At 49.3% G+C, this 16,215-nt stretch overlaps 3 protein-coding genes across 4 annotated transcripts in view; 2 read left to right on the plus strand and 1 right to left on the minus strand.

Moving 5' to 3' along the window:
• Nucleotides 1-22, plus strand: part of LOC124469054 (serine/threonine-protein kinase MRCK alpha-like) — a 3,356-nt gene extending 3,334 nt beyond the window's left edge. The window contains exon 8 of the mRNA XM_047022144.1: nt 6-22. Coding sequence (XP_046878100.1) covers nt 6-22 — 17 coding nt within the window. The remainder of the gene's footprint in view (nt 1-5) is intronic.
• A 4-nt stretch (nt 23-26) lies between these two features.
• On the minus strand, nt 27-12,111 carry fzd3a (frizzled class receptor 3a). Its single transcript, XM_047021175.1, has 6 exons — nt 11,229-12,111; nt 9,822-10,362; nt 2,085-2,281; nt 1,315-1,780; nt 899-1,198; nt 27-586 (listed from the first exon to the last, which is right to left on the minus strand). The coding sequence occupies exons 2-6, from the start codon at nt 10,020-10,022 to the stop codon at nt 170-172; spliced, it is 1,581 nt and encodes a 526-aa protein (XP_046877131.1). The 5' UTR covers nt 10,023-10,362; nt 11,229-12,111; the 3' UTR covers nt 27-169.
• Nucleotides 8,476-15,603, plus strand: fbxo16 (F-box protein 16). Of its 2 annotated transcripts, none has more exons than XM_047021177.1 (9): nt 8,476-9,530; nt 12,085-12,220; nt 12,309-12,344; nt 12,568-12,774; nt 12,909-13,073; nt 13,275-13,528; nt 13,944-14,052; nt 14,537-14,768; nt 14,947-15,603. In XM_047021177.1, exons 2-9 carry the CDS (start codon nt 12,125-12,127, stop codon nt 15,012-15,014), a joined length of 1,167 nt encoding a protein of 388 aa, XP_046877133.1. In that variant the 5' UTR covers nt 8,476-9,530; nt 12,085-12,124; the 3' UTR covers nt 15,015-15,603. The 2 variants fall into 2 exon arrangements, with proteins under 2 accessions (XP_046877133.1, XP_046877132.1); XM_047021176.1 differs by having other exon boundaries at nt 12,105-12,220.
• Nucleotides 15,604-16,215: the final 612 nt, after the last annotated feature.

The following is a 16,215-nucleotide window of genomic DNA, read 5'->3' on the forward strand; positions in this document are numbered from 1 at the left end:
GCAAGTTCCAACGCTGCAGTGAAAGATGTCAGTTGATAAAGTATTTATTCCCCTCTCGTCGAATGCTGAGTTGAATTTAAAGTTCTTTCACACAAATTCAACATGACCCCTTTTGAGTTGTCACTGGGGAAATGCTGTTGGTTTTACAGCACAACGTAGAAGCAGTATATTACCTGGTAGGACGAGGGGATGTTGTGTTTGTGGGTAGAAAAAAGACTAGTATACTAACTGATAATGTGGTACAATATTGGCAGCAATGCATGGCATAGAGAGCATCCTGCAGTATACCTGTATACAGCATACAGTACACCTGGCACTGGGACCCGGGTCTTACCTGGAAGGGGCAGGGGATGTGGTAGTCCCGGCAACGCTCCTGGACCCAGGTGGTCTCCCAGACGGGCCGGTAGGTGTGCTCGTACAGGTAGCAGGCCAGCACGGTCAGCAGGGGGACCAGGTAGAGGACGGAGAACACGGCGATGCGGATCATGAACTTGACCAGCTTCTCCTGGTTCTCCTTCTCCAGGGGGATCTCCATCCGCACGCGGTTCAGCGCCGCGATGCCCGCCAGCAGCAGAGACACGCCCACCTGGACCCAGTCAGGTGACAGGAGCCAGACATAAGAGACATGAGAGATAAACAGAGATATACCGAGAGATTAACAGACCCCCTGTTACCACCACGTCCAGCCCCCCCCCCCACCACCACGTCCAGCCCCCCCCACCACCACGTCCAGCCCCCCCCCCTCACCAGCACATCCTGCCCCCCCCCCCCCCACCACCACGTCCAGCCCCCCCTTCACCAGCACGTCCAGCCCCCCCCTCTCACCAGCACATCCAGCCCCCCCCCCCCCCCCCCCCCCCCCCCCCCCCCCACCACCCCGTCCAGCCCCCCCTCTCACCAGCACGTCCAGGCCCAGCGGTGCCAGCAGGAACCAGCGCAGCGCCGTGAGGTCGTACAGCCCCACGAAGCACACGCCGCTGATGCCGTCGCCCTCGATCTTGTTCATGGCGAGCAGCGTGACGGTGAGCGCACCCGGCAGGCCCCAGGCACAGGCATGGAACAGGAGGGCTTTCTTCTCGATGGCCTCGCTGCCCCACTTGGGCACGGCGGCCAGGAACCAGGTGATGGTGAGGATGACCCACCACACGCTGCCCGCCATGGTGAAGAAGTAGAGCACCATGAAGAGCAGAGTGCACGCCTGGGGGAGGGAGAGGGGGGGGGGGGGGGGAATTGTTACGTGTCCACCAGTCACCTACCAGTCACCAATCGACCCAAACAGTCTGGCCTCGCCCCCCACCCCCCACACCAACCTACCTTGTTGTGGGACCCCTGGGTCACAGTAGATGCCCGGAATCTTCCGGGGATCGCCGCGTTACAGGAAACGCGATCCTCCAACAGGAAGCCCAGGAAGAAAACCAGGGACACCATCATGTAGCACACGGCGTAGAAGATGATCGGCCGCTCTGGGTAGCGGAACCGCGACACGTCGATGAGGAAGGTGAGGAAGGTGAAGAGGGTTGCCGACAGACACACGATGGAGACCACGCCTATGAAGTAGCGAGCGAAGGCTAGCTCCTCCCTCTGGAAGTACATGTTGGGGCAGGGGGGAGAGCAGTCACGCACGCCCAGGAAGGAGTAGCCCAGGTCGGGCTCCGTCTTCAGCTCCCGGGGACACCAGAAGCCGTAGTCCCGCTGGACGGAGACCGTGGAGTCCTCGGTGCTGTCGGCGCTGGAGAGCAGGTCCACAGACCGCGGGTACGGCTCGTCACAGTCTGGGAACCTGGGGGGGGGGGGGCAGGTCAGTCAGCATGAAGTCAGGCAGGGAGAAGGGACACGTTGTCTTGAGGCTGACTGTTGTGGAGTCTTGCAGTACTTTTTTTTTACTAAAGAATTGTTATGGTTTAGCAGTAGTTATTTCATCCAAAGCGACATACGGGAGGGTGTGGTATTCAAACCCATGATTTCATGAACACACTGCAGCCTTCCTCAGGCTGAGCGGGACTCGAACCCAGAATGTAAGCTCGCCCAAAGTTCCCTCCCCAGGGGACGAGCCCTCGTCACAGCGAGCCCCAGGATTTACTGACCTGCTGCAGTCCATCTCCTCCGGCCAGGCCACTCCGAACATGTCCATGAGCTGGTAGCAGTCACGGCGGGCGCGGAGGCAGAGGCGGCGGCAGGGCAGCGTGGTGCGGCCGTACTCGGTGCACACGGGAGCGTACAGGGAACACAGGAACATCCTGAGCTCCGGAGAACACTGCAGGTTCACCATGGGGTGGAAGGGCTGAAGAGGGGAGGGGCACTGCTGTTAGGGGGCTGCTGGGACCGTGTGTGTGTGTTTGGGGGCCATTAGTGTATGAGTGTGTTGGGGGGTTGTGTTAGTGTGTGTGTTTTTTTGGGGTCTTTTAAACAGTATTTGACTGCTGTTAAGAGACTGATTATACTGTCAAAATGTGTGCATGTTAGGGTGTTTGAGTGTGCATGAAATATAGCTATCGGGTGTGTGTGAAGCAAAGAGTTTAGCCTCCGTCAGGGAACTGTTGAGACAGAGTGTGTTTTTGAGTGTGTGTGTGTGTGTGTGTAAAACACAGCATCGAACGCCCTTCTATGAATGTCGGACATAATGAGGGCACTCGTGAGCGCCGTCAAACAGGACGTGGCTCTAAAAACACACGCCTTCTGCCTTCACAACACACTGAGGCCTGAAACACCACTGCTGCTTAGAAAGGAGGGCTGAGGGGGAAACAAAGAGAGCACTGGACCATATCCTCAGACAGAGTTTCTGGAGTCAAAAAACAAAACAGGCCCGCCACCCCGCCCTACTGCCCCCACCACCCATACTGCCCCTCTCCTAATAATCCTCTCCCCCCTGCCCCCCCCCTGTCCTGTCCTGGCACAATAAGACAGAGACAGGAGGAGCAGAACAAGCTCAGGAGCCCAACCCCCTCTTCAGATACCCAGCCAGGGAGGGGCACTGAAGAAGGCCTTGGTGTGGAGAGGAGGGCCACGCTGTGACACACACACACACACAAAGAGAAGAACCAGTTCTGCCAAGAGGAATTCTGGGAGCCAGAGCAGCTGTGGGGCACGTCTTTAATATGCAAATCCCCAGAGGGAGGGGTGGGAGAGGGGGAAGCGAAGGGCCCCACCCAGGGCCAGGGCCAAGCCAGACACATCCTGCCCCCACTGGGCCGGGCTGGGGAGGGAGAAGGGACGGCCTTTGTGGCAGCGACAGGGCTGGGGGAGGAGGAGGGACAGAACAGGGACACCAGCCCAGGGAGAGAGGATGAGATAAGCTAAATGGAGTTTCATTGACAGCACTGGAGGGGGGTGGGAGGCCTGCTAGAGAGAGCAGACAAGCCCAGAGAACCAGCCTACAGAACAGAGAACCAGCCTACAGAACAGAGAACCAGCCTACAGAACAGAGAACCAGCCTACAGAACAGAGAACCAGCCTACAGAACAGAGAACCAGCCTACAGAACAGAGAACCAGCATAGAGAACAGAGAACCATCCCAGGTAGGAGTAACAGAAAACAGTGACCTTTCACCATGTCTCTGATGTCAGTGAAGCCACTCTGCATCTCTCTAGGGCTCTGGTGCAGCTTGATGACCTTAGGCCAGTTCTTTCTCCCCACATGAATGTGGGTGGATGTGTGTATACACAAACCTAGAAAACACACCTGATCAAGATAAGAAGACCATCTACTATTTCATCACAACCGTTTCCATGACACAGCATCCCAGTGTGTGTGTGTGTGTGTGTCTGTAAACCTCCCATCCTAGTCCTAGCAGCACATCAGGCCCTGGCTGCCACCCACATGTCTGTCTCTAACAGGATTAGGATGCCTGTTAGATGAGCCCCTTCCCTCACAAAGGGCCCACATCCACACACATCAGACAACAGGCCATGTTTCTGACAGGAGAGACAGCCATGCCAGGCTTTAGCTGCTTCAGAGGGAGGCGGCATAACACTGGAGAACTGACTGACGATGGTGGGAGACTTACTAGGTTTTTTTTCAACATAATGAGCCCATCCATGATGTGAGTCATTATTATGATGGAAGGGCTTATTGGTGTTGCTGTGGGACTGAAGGTTGGTTTACCCTACATACACGCCTGCCTGTCACAACCACGGTCCATCAAGCAGTCCATCTAATTGTTTCTGGACGAGTGAGTCATCACATGATTCATTGCGTCCTGGTGTTACATATAATAACATGGAGCCTTGGGCGTGTGTGGAGCGCGCGCACACACACACACACACACGCAGACCCAATTACACACCCTTTTCATCTAGATCTCATGACACCTGGCACACCGCTGCAGATTAAATCATGGCAGAGGACAAGGCAAGCACAGCATCACACCCTCCAAGGCTCCGTATAAAAATAGACGGCGCCCATCCTGATTGGCTATGGCCAGCGCCTGTCTGGTGACACCTACAGTGTTACCTCAGCAGCATGGAGCTGAGCACACAGCTACATGGTATGACGGCCCTTAAGTGGGTCTGCATCTGGGCAGCCCTGCCCTCCCCTGCCCTCCACCCCCAGGGCACACACCCTCTGCTCTGATTGTCCTGTACCACACACTGTACTCAGCCTGCTTCAGAGAGGCGACGGCGAAGGCACGAGGAATAAAGCATCCATCAGCAGTCTGGATGAAAGCCTGATAGTAGCGTGTTAGCGGTGGTTGTCTCATGGGTTGTGGAGAAGCGAGAGTCACACTTTTACATACACGTATACAGCATGTGTTTACACACGCAGCCCTAACAAACAGCAGAGGTCTGGGGGCCAGTGGACGAGGGGTCTGGTTCTGTCCCGTGAAGACAGCAGAGGTCTGGGGGCCAGTGGACGAGGGGTCTGGTTCTGTCCCGTGAAGACAGCAGAGGTCTGGGGGCCAGTGGACGAGGGGTCTGGTTCTGTCCCGTGAAGACAGCAGAGGTCTGGGGGCCAGTGGACGAGGGGTCTGGTTCTGTCCCGTGAAAACAGCAGAGGTCTGGGGGCCAGTGGACGAGGGGTCTGGTTCTGTCCCGTGAAGACAGCAGAGGTCTGGGGGCCAGTGGACGATGGGTCTGGTTCTGTCCCGTGAAAACAGCAGCTGTGTCTGCAAGCGGCTGGTCTGCTGTTCCTGACGGAGGCCAAGCGTGTAACACGCAGTTCTGTTGTCAAGTGTTGCAGGCCCGGGGCAGGGGGGAGCCGAATGGTAATGTAATTTCAGCATCTCGCTAACGTGATTATTCATTCACGGGGGATGGTTAGGGAATTTTTGATCCCTGTAAATGTGGTGAAATTATGTTCTGGACTATCGTGAAATGGAAGCCACACAGACAGATCAGTCAAAGCATGGAGGAAAGCCACATACGTGTGTATGTTTGATTTACATTTAAATTAAGTGTGTATATTATTATTAAATAAGTATTTATGTATTACTACTTGAGCAGTTCCAGTATAGAACTATCCAGTACATGGACATAAATAACATTACATTAGTAATTTATTCTTAATACCTGATTTAATGTATACAGAATACACAAATTCAAGTCTTCTTGCTAACAGAATCCCCCGCCACACACACACACACACACACACACACACACGCACACACACACACACACACACACACACAAAAGATGGCATCTGATAATGATGCGTAATGTTATTTAAATACACCATCTATAGAGATGTGCTGAGTAATGATTCATCAACAATCGCAGGCTACTGGTCCAGGGGATTTATTATTCTGCTGAAGCTCTCAGTGACATCTCCTGCGATCATCTCTCTTCCTGTCTCTCCCTTCCCTCCCACTCTCCTCTCTCTCCGTCTTCTCTCCCCCCCCCCCCTCCCTCTCTCTCTGCTTATCCCTTTCGGTTGAGCTTGATTCTCTGCATTTCCACCGCAGGCGCCATGGCAACCTGCGATGCAGCGGGAGGATTGAGGGAGGAGCCACGGTCCCCGGGGTCGGAGGGCACGCGGGGGACCACCTCCGGAGAGCCCAGAAAGCCTGCTCCTTTGTTACAGCACAATTGAGACCCGTTTCCTGGGCAACCAGTGTGCCTAGTATGGGGGAGGGGGAGAGGGGGAGAGAGAGGGGAGAGGGGGAGGGCAAGAGGACAAAAGCAACAGAGATAGGAAGGAGAGGGATGGACAGACTCCGTGTCATTCACTACACACACAAACACACACACACCGTTTAACACACTCACAGTTTTAAACACACACACACTCTGTTTACAACACACACTATTTAAAACACAAACATCCACACACTATTTAAAACACACACCATTTAAAACACACAAACACTGTTCAGTTGCTGTTCCCTCTCCCTCTGATTGTGTAGGAGTCGTATTCAGGCTGGAGCTAATCAACATGGTGTTGAACATTAAAACAAAACAACAGGCTCTTTGAGGTGTCTGTTGGAGAGGGCCCAGTGTGTCAGACCACAGCATGCAGCAGAACTGGTCCTCACGCTCTGCCCAGGAGCCAATCTGCACACCACACACGTCCACCAGCACGGACCACAGTCAGCGCTCCTGCGTGCACACACACACACACCGCATGGGTGGGGCTGGAAGTCTATTCTATATTCCTTGCTGTCATTAACATGAAGCCTTTGTCTGGATTTTCCAGTAAGGATTGCATATTATGCGTGTGTATTGTGGATTATTTTACATTTTGACTGGAAAATGCCATTGTGAGAACAGCATATCATGGTTCAACATGTCAGGCATCTCCGCCATGTCTGCAGAGTAACAGAAAGGGAGAGAGACAGAGAGATAGAGAGGGAAAGAGGGAGAGAGACAGAGAGGGAGAGAGGGAAAGAGGGAGAGAGGCAGAGAGACAGAGAGGGAGAGAGGGAAAGAGGGAGAGAGACAGAGAGGCTGAGAGACAGAGAGGCAGAGAGGCAGAGAGACAGAGAGGGAGAAAGACAGAGAGGGAGAGAGACAGAGAGGGAGAGAGGGTAAGGGGAAGAGAGGGGGAAGACAGACAGACAGAGAGGGAAAGAGGGAGAGAGGAAGACAGAGAGAAAAGCAGGCACACCCAGGACACTGCGTCCGACGCCATGTTTGTGGATGGATGCTCTCTAACAAGATTCCTTGTGTGTATTTCCCTGTATTCAACCACGTCAGTCAAACATGCCACACCATCTATCAGAGCTGCACCGTGGCTCACAAACAGCAGATTCCCACCCCTCAGGCACATGTCCCACTTCTACTTTGAGGTTATGAGGAGGTCAACCCACAACAACCGTCTGCTGACTGACTGGAGTGCTTGCTGGCTTCCAGACTAAGTTATGGTTGGAGAGATTTGTGTACCAAATGGTCCCCATTCCTCAGCCAAAATCCCCCCACCCCTCAAAAAAACATCTAATGCGGAAGATAAGATGGCCAAGTCAAGGGCGTTCAGATAGCTATGTTCTTCCTCATGGGACTGCGCTAGGCAGCCATGGTACAAACGTTCCCCCGGCACAGCCCAATCCTGTCTAAAAGGAGAAGACATGGAGATTTTGTGAGACACCACTTCAGAAGGGGGTACTCTAAGACTGGAATGAAAGAGACTCCATTGGTTCAATTCCAAGTCACAGTTTCTCCACGGTAAGAGGCATTCATCATCATTATCATGGCTATTCAGCAGACCTAATTCCCTTTAAAATCAACTGTCAATCCTCATTTGGCTTCTCTCTCCTTATAAGCTCTGCATTCTCCTGAGAAGCAGGCTAGCCAAAGACATGCTATAGAGCAACAACGTGGAGAGGGAGGGAGACAGAGAGAGGAAGAAAGAGAGATAAGAGAAGGAGGGAGAATGGGAGAGAGAGGGAGGGAGCGCCAAAGAGAGAGGGCCTGTGTTTCATCCGTTGGGATTCCTGTTTTCCAAACGAGCTTTCCTGCTAAAAAGAGACCTAATTGTGAAGCCGTGACAAATCAAAGTGAACACCATTAAAACCAGATGGCAGCCTCTCTCCTCTGTCTTGTGCATCTAAACTATTACAATGAGCACAAAAACAAACATACAGCCTAAAACCATCCCTACAAGTGTACAGATTTAATAAAGATAGATTTTTAAATTTGATGGACAGATTACTGTGTGTTTGTGTGCTGAAGGATCAAGGGAATTTGTTATGTAAAACAACAAAAACAAACAACGATGGAGTGTGTTTAAGTCAACCTAACAGAGATCATATCTGCTGAGTACTCGGGAATGCAGTGGGAACAGTGAAAGCCATGGGAATGTGCAGGCTCTCCTCTGGAGATAAGCTGTGCTCAGTGCAGATGTGCAATGCTTTCCCCAGGGCTGGGGGATGCTCAGAGGTTACGTAACCCTGGGTTTCAAGCTCTCTCTCTCTCTCTCTGTCTCTCTCTGTCTCTCTCTATGTCTGTCTGACTCAGAGGAAGGGAGGGAGAGACAGGGACAGATGGGTAGGCCGGGCTCCACACACTCACACACACAGTCACACACACACACACAGTCACACACACACAGACAGTCACACACACACAGACAGTCACACACACTCCCCATCTCCTCTTTGCCAGGCTATGCAGGGCAGAAGGGATGGGTGAGATGGGAGATTGGTTGGTATGTAAGCCTGTGTATAATGAAAAAAGGCAAAGCAATACGCAACAGGCAATTGCTGGAGAGAGATTATGGATGATAATACATGTACACTAACAAGGGTTTTTCTCTAACGAAGTGACCCATCTGCTCTCTGATTGAGTTCAACTGCCTAAGATCAACCTGGGAAAGAGGATGAGTCAATGTACCATGGGAGTGTGGTTGTAAATCCAGAGATAATGGGACTGGGCTGGAACAATCCACAGCCACGTGGGTCCATACGCAGTATGACGGGGCAGCAAACTCTGTAATCCCTGATGTGAACTGCAACAGTCCTGTAGTAGCACGTCCACTACGTCCACCAGGTCAAGCCCCGTTATGGAAACAGTTTAGATGCACAAATGACTTTAAATTGTGCCGAAAACCACCCACATACCCCTTCAACACCCGTCCCAGACTGGAGTGATCTGCAGGCCGCAAATCACATCAACCCTTTGCTTTAATAATTGATCGTTTCAAATGGCCCCCAAATAATTTTTTTTACAGAATTTTCAGCTGAATGTTTTTGTAATATATTCTGGGTTCCCTGCATGGGGTAGCATGAAAAGTAGGCTATCACTTGGAGAGTGTCAACAGTTCCCAGTTTCCCTTTTCTACACTCACCAATGAAAGAGAATAAGACAGAGCAAAGACGTATGTTTTTTAATAAAAGTGAAAAATAAAATAAAAGTGCAGAGCCAGAGAGTAAATGTGCAAGCTTGCCGAGCAGGGGCGTAGCCAGAATAATATTTTTGGATAGGCCTAGAAAAATATGGATAGGCATCTTTTCAGTTTTTTTTTTTACTCATTTACTTTGCGATAAGCACCCAGTCATAATTTTCCGGAGATATTTTCGTACCCGTGGCTTCGCCTCTGCCGCTGAGGACTGACTGAGATGATCATATTAGCAGTATATAATAGTATTGTGGTGTGTACTTAAGGTGGGTGAGTATTGTATGTTGGTGGCTTGTTGTGGTATAGTACAGTATTTTAGAGAGGATCTAGTAAGCGGGATGATTTTGTAAGCAATGCATTGGTTACAAAAGCATACTACATTGTAGTGAGTTTATAGGCAAGTTGGGTGATTATTGAGGCAGAGACGGGTGTATACTAGTATATTATATTGTGGTGAGTATATAGTATCAGTGAATGAGTGGGGTGATTGTATAAGTGGTCCGGTGGTAAATGACAGTATAGCGATGCTAAGCGTTGGTGGGCGAGGGAGCTCTTACCTCCATAGCGAGAGCAGCTGTCTGCTGGTCGTAGTGGTTGAGGACGTTGGGCATGAAGGTGGCGTTGTAGGCCAGGCCCTGGCACATGCGCAGGGTGATGGGCTCGCAGGTGAACATGCTGTGGCTGCCAGCTGCTGCATCCATGGGGATGGCCACACAAGCGGTCAGCATGGACACAGACAGCATCCACCACAGGCCCATGGTCCCTGGGAGTGGAGGGGCTGAGGACCGTGTCGGCTGAGGGGGATCGGGTCCTCTAAAGTGCTGCCTCACTCACGAGGGTGTTGGTCGAGGGGGGAGGGTACTGGTGGGGTGGTGGAGTGGTCCTTTTCGGCTCACTGAGAGACTGTGTGTGAGAGAGGGTCCAGTCCAGGGTGGCCATGCTGGACGCTGGTTGTATCCATCACCGTGTGGAGAAGGAGTCTGAAGCATCAGAGGACTTCCATCACCTGACTGTAGGCCCAGCGTTTGAGCCTGGAGGGTTTGCACTTACACCCTGTTTGTGTAGATTACTGAACACCTTGGAGGGAATATCTGGAACCTAAAAAGATAAAGAGATTGCAAAGACTTGTGAAAATGTCACATATTGTTTATTACCAATGGGTTTGTAACCGAAGAAATATCGTTTTTGGCTATTGACAACGTTTTAGCTTATGGGCGGTCTAACATGATACTCGACATGAAACTGACAGTGGACAGGCAGCTGCCCATATTGTAACCTGTCTTTAATGTGTGGGTGGAAACATCCATAAACGCTTTTTCACAGTGACCACAATGGTACGCGTGAGGATGATGATGAGTAAATTAGTAGCCTGTAATTAAGTAGACGGGATTAGCCTTTAATTAAAGTGTTATAAAGGAAATACACAAACTGTACCGGCGTGCTACTATTCTTGTAGAAATGTTACACATTTAGAAACATTGACGTGAAATGCGCGTTAATGCTATACGTTAAGTTAAGGCGTGTAACCTACACCTGTGCGTTAAGGGTGTTGAATGAACAGCTTCGGTACTGTAGGGAGGTGGGGGGAATTTAGTTGGTAGGCTACTCATTAAACGCTATGTAGCCTACTACTAACTACCGGTAAATACATAACACCGAATGGCAAGCGATTGCAGTAACGGCGGACTGTCTGTCAAAGGCAGCTGTCCACTACACCGAGTAAGCACAACATAAATACATGTAGTCTACAAATAAAAATGTCATGGAGCAGAACAAAAGATGACGGTTACTTCAACTCAAATGATTGTGACCATATGAGGACTAGTTACCGGTTAACTGAATCGCTACGGGCTTATCCTGACGCTACAATTTATCTCTAGTGTGTGAGCGGTGATGGCGATTTATGAAATCGGTGAAATATTCGATATCTGGTGAGAAATTTGAAGTAAACGGCTGTACGTTACCTTTCAATCGAGTGTGATTCACGTGCGGGGGTCTTCTCTGCTCCTCGAGCTTGTAACAATGAGTGAATGTGAATGGGCCACCCTCCTCCTCCCTCCCTCCATCCACTCCTCTCCCGGCAGGTCTACGGAACGAGCGACTCGAGGTCCTCAAAGCGCGCGGCCGGGTAGCTCATCATGCACGCGCAACCAGTAGAATATAGTGCTACCGTTTCTAAACGACTATTTTACTTTGCCATAACTATATTTATGTTAATTCGAGCAAATGTTTTACAACGTATATGCATTTGATTTGGTATTACAAAGTAGGTAGCCTACTTTCGTTTAACTTATGACAACCACTGTGTTGCTTTGCTTGTAAGATGTAAACACAAAGTGAAGACACAGTTCCTAGGTCTTGGAGAATGAGGAAGAGGCCAATGTGTACAGCATTTGGACCGGTAGCGCCACCCTTGTGCGACAAACGGTGTTGATGTCGCCCATGTCGACGTTAAAACCGACGTAGACCTGTGACAAGAGTGCCGAGGGGGAGGGGAGGATCGACGGTGGGAGGAGCGCGTCAGGGTGTACCCATTTCTATGGAAACTGGTAAACGAAGACGCTATACAGAACATTTACTGGCAACAATAGCTGGCAAAGATGTGCCTATTGAACGAGGTCGTATGATTAGAACATAGTTTTCCCATTAACTTCATGTTACAGTCAGTGCAAATCTGATGACATGGATCGGAGAAGAACAAATAATGTATATTAAGGATGGACCTGTCAGTAGCTGCTGTCCTGGACTTCAGAGTTGTACACAGCAGTGATGAGTGCTTGCAGCTGATTGAAGCGTTGTAGCGTGTTATTCATCCGCCAGATTTCCCCGTCTGTTGCCAGTGAGCCTGCTGAGTACAAAGATGCCCTTCGCATCCAGGAGCACACTGAACTGTGCCAAGATGCAGACCAAGATGAGCACCTGGACCCCACTGAACCACCAACTGTCCAACAATAACGTAAACATTCTCAGTCTGCATCAATCCAGTTTGATCATTTGCATTATGCACGTTAATATATGCTTAGCTGTGACTGTACTTCATGCAGGTGTTTGAAGAGAGGAGAAACTTGTTGAGAAAGTGGGTAAGTGACTACCACCAGAAATGTATGCAAGACAATCTGCCGACAAGGTAATGAATGTGGTAAACCAAACATCCACATCTCAACCAACGACACCCATTTCAAATCAGACAGCGATGGTCTGTACTGTAACTCTTTTGTTGGGTGTCCAATCACCTTGCAAATATCCAATATCTGAACATCCATCTGAAAGATCTGACTGTTGTCTGACTGTTGTCTGTCTCAGTTTGACAAGTGGACTGACGGCCAGAGGAAGGCCGTTCTGCAGGACTTCTTCTCCAGGTGTTCTGTGGTCCAGTTGAGGTTCCTGCGCCGGAGTCTGAGTCTCCAGGTAGCGGAGGAGGCGGTCGACTTCACCTCCGTCCTGCCCAGAGTTCTGTCTCTCTACATCTTCTCCTTCCTGGATCCACGAAGCCTCTGTAGATGCACTCAGGTAGGGGCAGACAAACACACACACACTCACACTCAGGTAAGGGCAGGCCTGTGACCAGCGCCTGAGTTTGAATGAGATCCAACTACAGATGTAAATCAAACGAATACATTTTGATCTGTTGTGTGTGTGTGCAGGTGAGTTGGCACTGGAGAGGGGTAGTGGATCTAGACCAGCTGTGGATGCCCAAGTGTCTGAGGCTGGGCTGGTGCATCAGCTTCTCCCCCAGCGCCTACGAGCAGGGTGTGTGGAAGAGACACTACCTGGAGACAGTCCAAGAGCTCCACGCCAGCAGGCCCAAGGTACGGAAGTTTACATTAGAACTCATTTAGCGGACGCTTTCATCCAAAGCCTCATTTAAATAGACCTTGTCAAAAGTACAGGAGAAAAATGAGAATCAGAAGTGGGAAGTTCTGTGTTTCCGTCCATGCAAAATCACATCTCAGTAGAGCAATAACAACTACAGTGCAATTACTAGTGTGCGTGTGTGTGTTTGTGCTCAGACTCACTTACAGCCGGAGTTTGTGGTCCCGGAGGTGACAGCTATCAGCAGGGTGGAGAAGGAGCCGTCAGATGGTGCTCCTCGAGGGGTTTACTTGGCGTCTTCCATCCAGAGAGCCAGGGGCAGCACTGGGAGGAGCTCAGGGAGACAGCCCACTGAACTACCTCCGTGGCGCGACTCCGACAGACATCCCAAAGACACCCTGCGTTTTAACTATCTGGCTAACCTTGACCCCATAGAACAGTCCCACCAAGTGTACGTCTAGCTTGTCTGTCTCTAAACCTCTCTGTGTGATCTAGAGTGCAACTTATGGCGATTTTCCACAGCATGGTTATGGCTATCATGCAGAGGAAAAGCACCAAAAGATTAGAAAGACAAAAATAAGATGTTCGTCTTTTAGCGGTCCTTGACTTAACTTAGGCTGTTTAGTTAATTTAACCTATTCACACAACAGACACAAGGAAACAGTGTGTTTCGTACACATTAGGCAACAATGCATATGTTGAACCCAAACCTAGAGGGCAATCTATTGATCTCAATGAAAACAAAGCATTTCACCATATGCTGTGAAATAAATACCCACGATTGATTCACACAATTAATCATCTGAACTATGTCAACCATTACCAAGCTCCTTAACCTACTGACGACAACAACGTTCGCCCTTCAGACGAACGACAAACCGAGGGGTCTACCTCCCAATCAAGATCCAGCCAGACACCGCCAGCCAAAAACCGTTGCCTGCTGCCAATTATAAACTACGCAAAGCAAAGTCATTGGTAGGTTATTTTGCCTTCGTTAGAACCTGACCATCCGGCTGATCCAAATGCTAACGGAGTCTGCAGAGATCCCCTGAGACCAAACAACCAGCAGGCAGCATGAATAATGAAGCACAATTTACATGGAGATTCATGCTAATGGCCTCCTACCCAGCGAGTGTGGGGGCTGCCTGGATGCTGACGGTGCAGGGGGGGGAGGGGGGCAGAGGACACAGTGACATTGAATAATGTTTTGAAATGCTTCCCGTCTAGAGAAATACCATGACCTTACATTTCATCACTGGTTTTATGCTGTGCATTCGAGTTCAAATGGAAAACAACACACAGAGCACCGATTAGACCTATATGCTGATACCTTATCATGTTGACATTAATGAATGTAATTAGTAATGAATACATGACTAATTTAATTTACGTATAAATTGTATACAGGCAGCCAGACTGTGTAGGCAACATAAACACCTGCTTCTTTTCCATCACCCAGATGTTCCTATCTCTGGACCTGGGCTCGGGGTCCAGACCGCGCCCACACCAGAAGCGCCCCGCCTGGGCCAGTCCCAACCCGGACTACCCCGACTCCAGGGACACCGCTAAGAGCCTGTCGCGGTTGGCCCACTGGAATGCCGGAATACGTCCAGGGCCTGTGAGGCTGGCGGTGCCCGTGCTAAGCCGCGACGCCCTGAGGGCGTCACAGCGGACACAGAGGAGCGCGCCCAGTAAGCCCCCCCCCCCCCCATCTGAATTTTACTGTTCATTCATATTTACATTTTTAAGAGGTGAATTCAAAATCAACAAATTCAGTGGGATTTAAATTTCATTATCAAGTATTCAAGGCCTTTTAAAATTCATACCTTTGTCACTGATTTGCTTCCATATTTTGTATTTTTGCTTCAGGTACACCTCTGTTTGAGGGCCAGCCCTGGAAGGTACCTGTTCACAATCAGGACTCTGATGAGGAGTGAAGCTTGGCTCTCTCTGGAGGAGCACTAGAGTACTGCAGCAGTCAGACAACGTCGTTCGCAGTGCTACTAGACAGAGTGACAATGGAAGAAAATGCTTTTATAACTCACTCCTTAATCCTCTCACCCATAAGTCATAATTCTTTCCAGAAACATATCATGGGCATTTAATTCAAGTTCAAGAACTGTACCAGTTTTATTTTCAATCCACACATCCGTTCCATATGCGATATGAAGCGAAAAGCAATTATTAACATTGAATCAGCTTCTCAAACGATTAAACAAATGGCATTGTCAGTTATAAACAAATCCAAATATTTAACACAGCTTGCATACAACACAGTAGCATATTTCAGGCAGAACTAACTTTCACTTTGATAGACAGAAGTAAAAAAGATAAAAGGCTTTTATAACATACTCAGGCATCTTGAGATACAGTATCAATATCATACGTACATTGAGCTCTACATTTCTGAATGTGTAGCTTACGTACAGTATTCATTCATTGCATCTAGAAATTTGCATCAAACACCCAAAAAGTATGGCTCAAACTTACCATCATATATTATGGAATACCAAAAATGATCAAAAATATATATAAAACACTTCACAATTGACAGGTTACAATTAACATTGGATAGCTGATATTCTTTTTCTATTAGGTTTGGTATTAAGTGGTTAAAATAGAGGTACTGAGAGGCAGAAGTTTGTACAAGTTTATGGCTTTTTATTGGTTTGAAGCCTGGCTGAAATGTTTGTTTTTGAAAAGTCTCTAAAATGTTAGCTTGAAGAATGTTGAAAAGAAGAAACGAAAAGATGTCTTTACTATGTGTACTAGGCTCTTATATACTTTATCCTTGAACAAAATACATAAATAACAAGCGATTGTCTGACAATGTTAGTCAGCTCACCAAGCTTTGTCCTTGTTCAACTTCTCGATGCCCACACACTAGCATGCTACTGGATGCAGGATAAAAGCTTAGATATTCTTATAATGCCCCTTTGGTCTATTTTCATTGAAAAGCAACAATGACGCATATGTGTGTAAGAGTGAGTGTGTGAGTGAGTACGTGAGCGAAGTTTCTAAGGCAGAAACTGATGTACATAGATTCAACAGAAGTCTGAAAAGGGATATTTTTTAACCAAACTTAAAATCCAAGACGGACCAATTTATTACTGGCCTCCGTGTCATTCTTCAAAACCC

Source organism: Hypomesus transpacificus, chromosome 6 (genome assembly GCF_021917145.1).
Source record: "Hypomesus transpacificus isolate Combined female chromosome 6, fHypTra1, whole genome shotgun sequence".
NCBI classification, from domain to species: Eukaryota; Metazoa; Chordata; class Actinopteri; order Osmeriformes; family Osmeridae; genus Hypomesus; species Hypomesus transpacificus.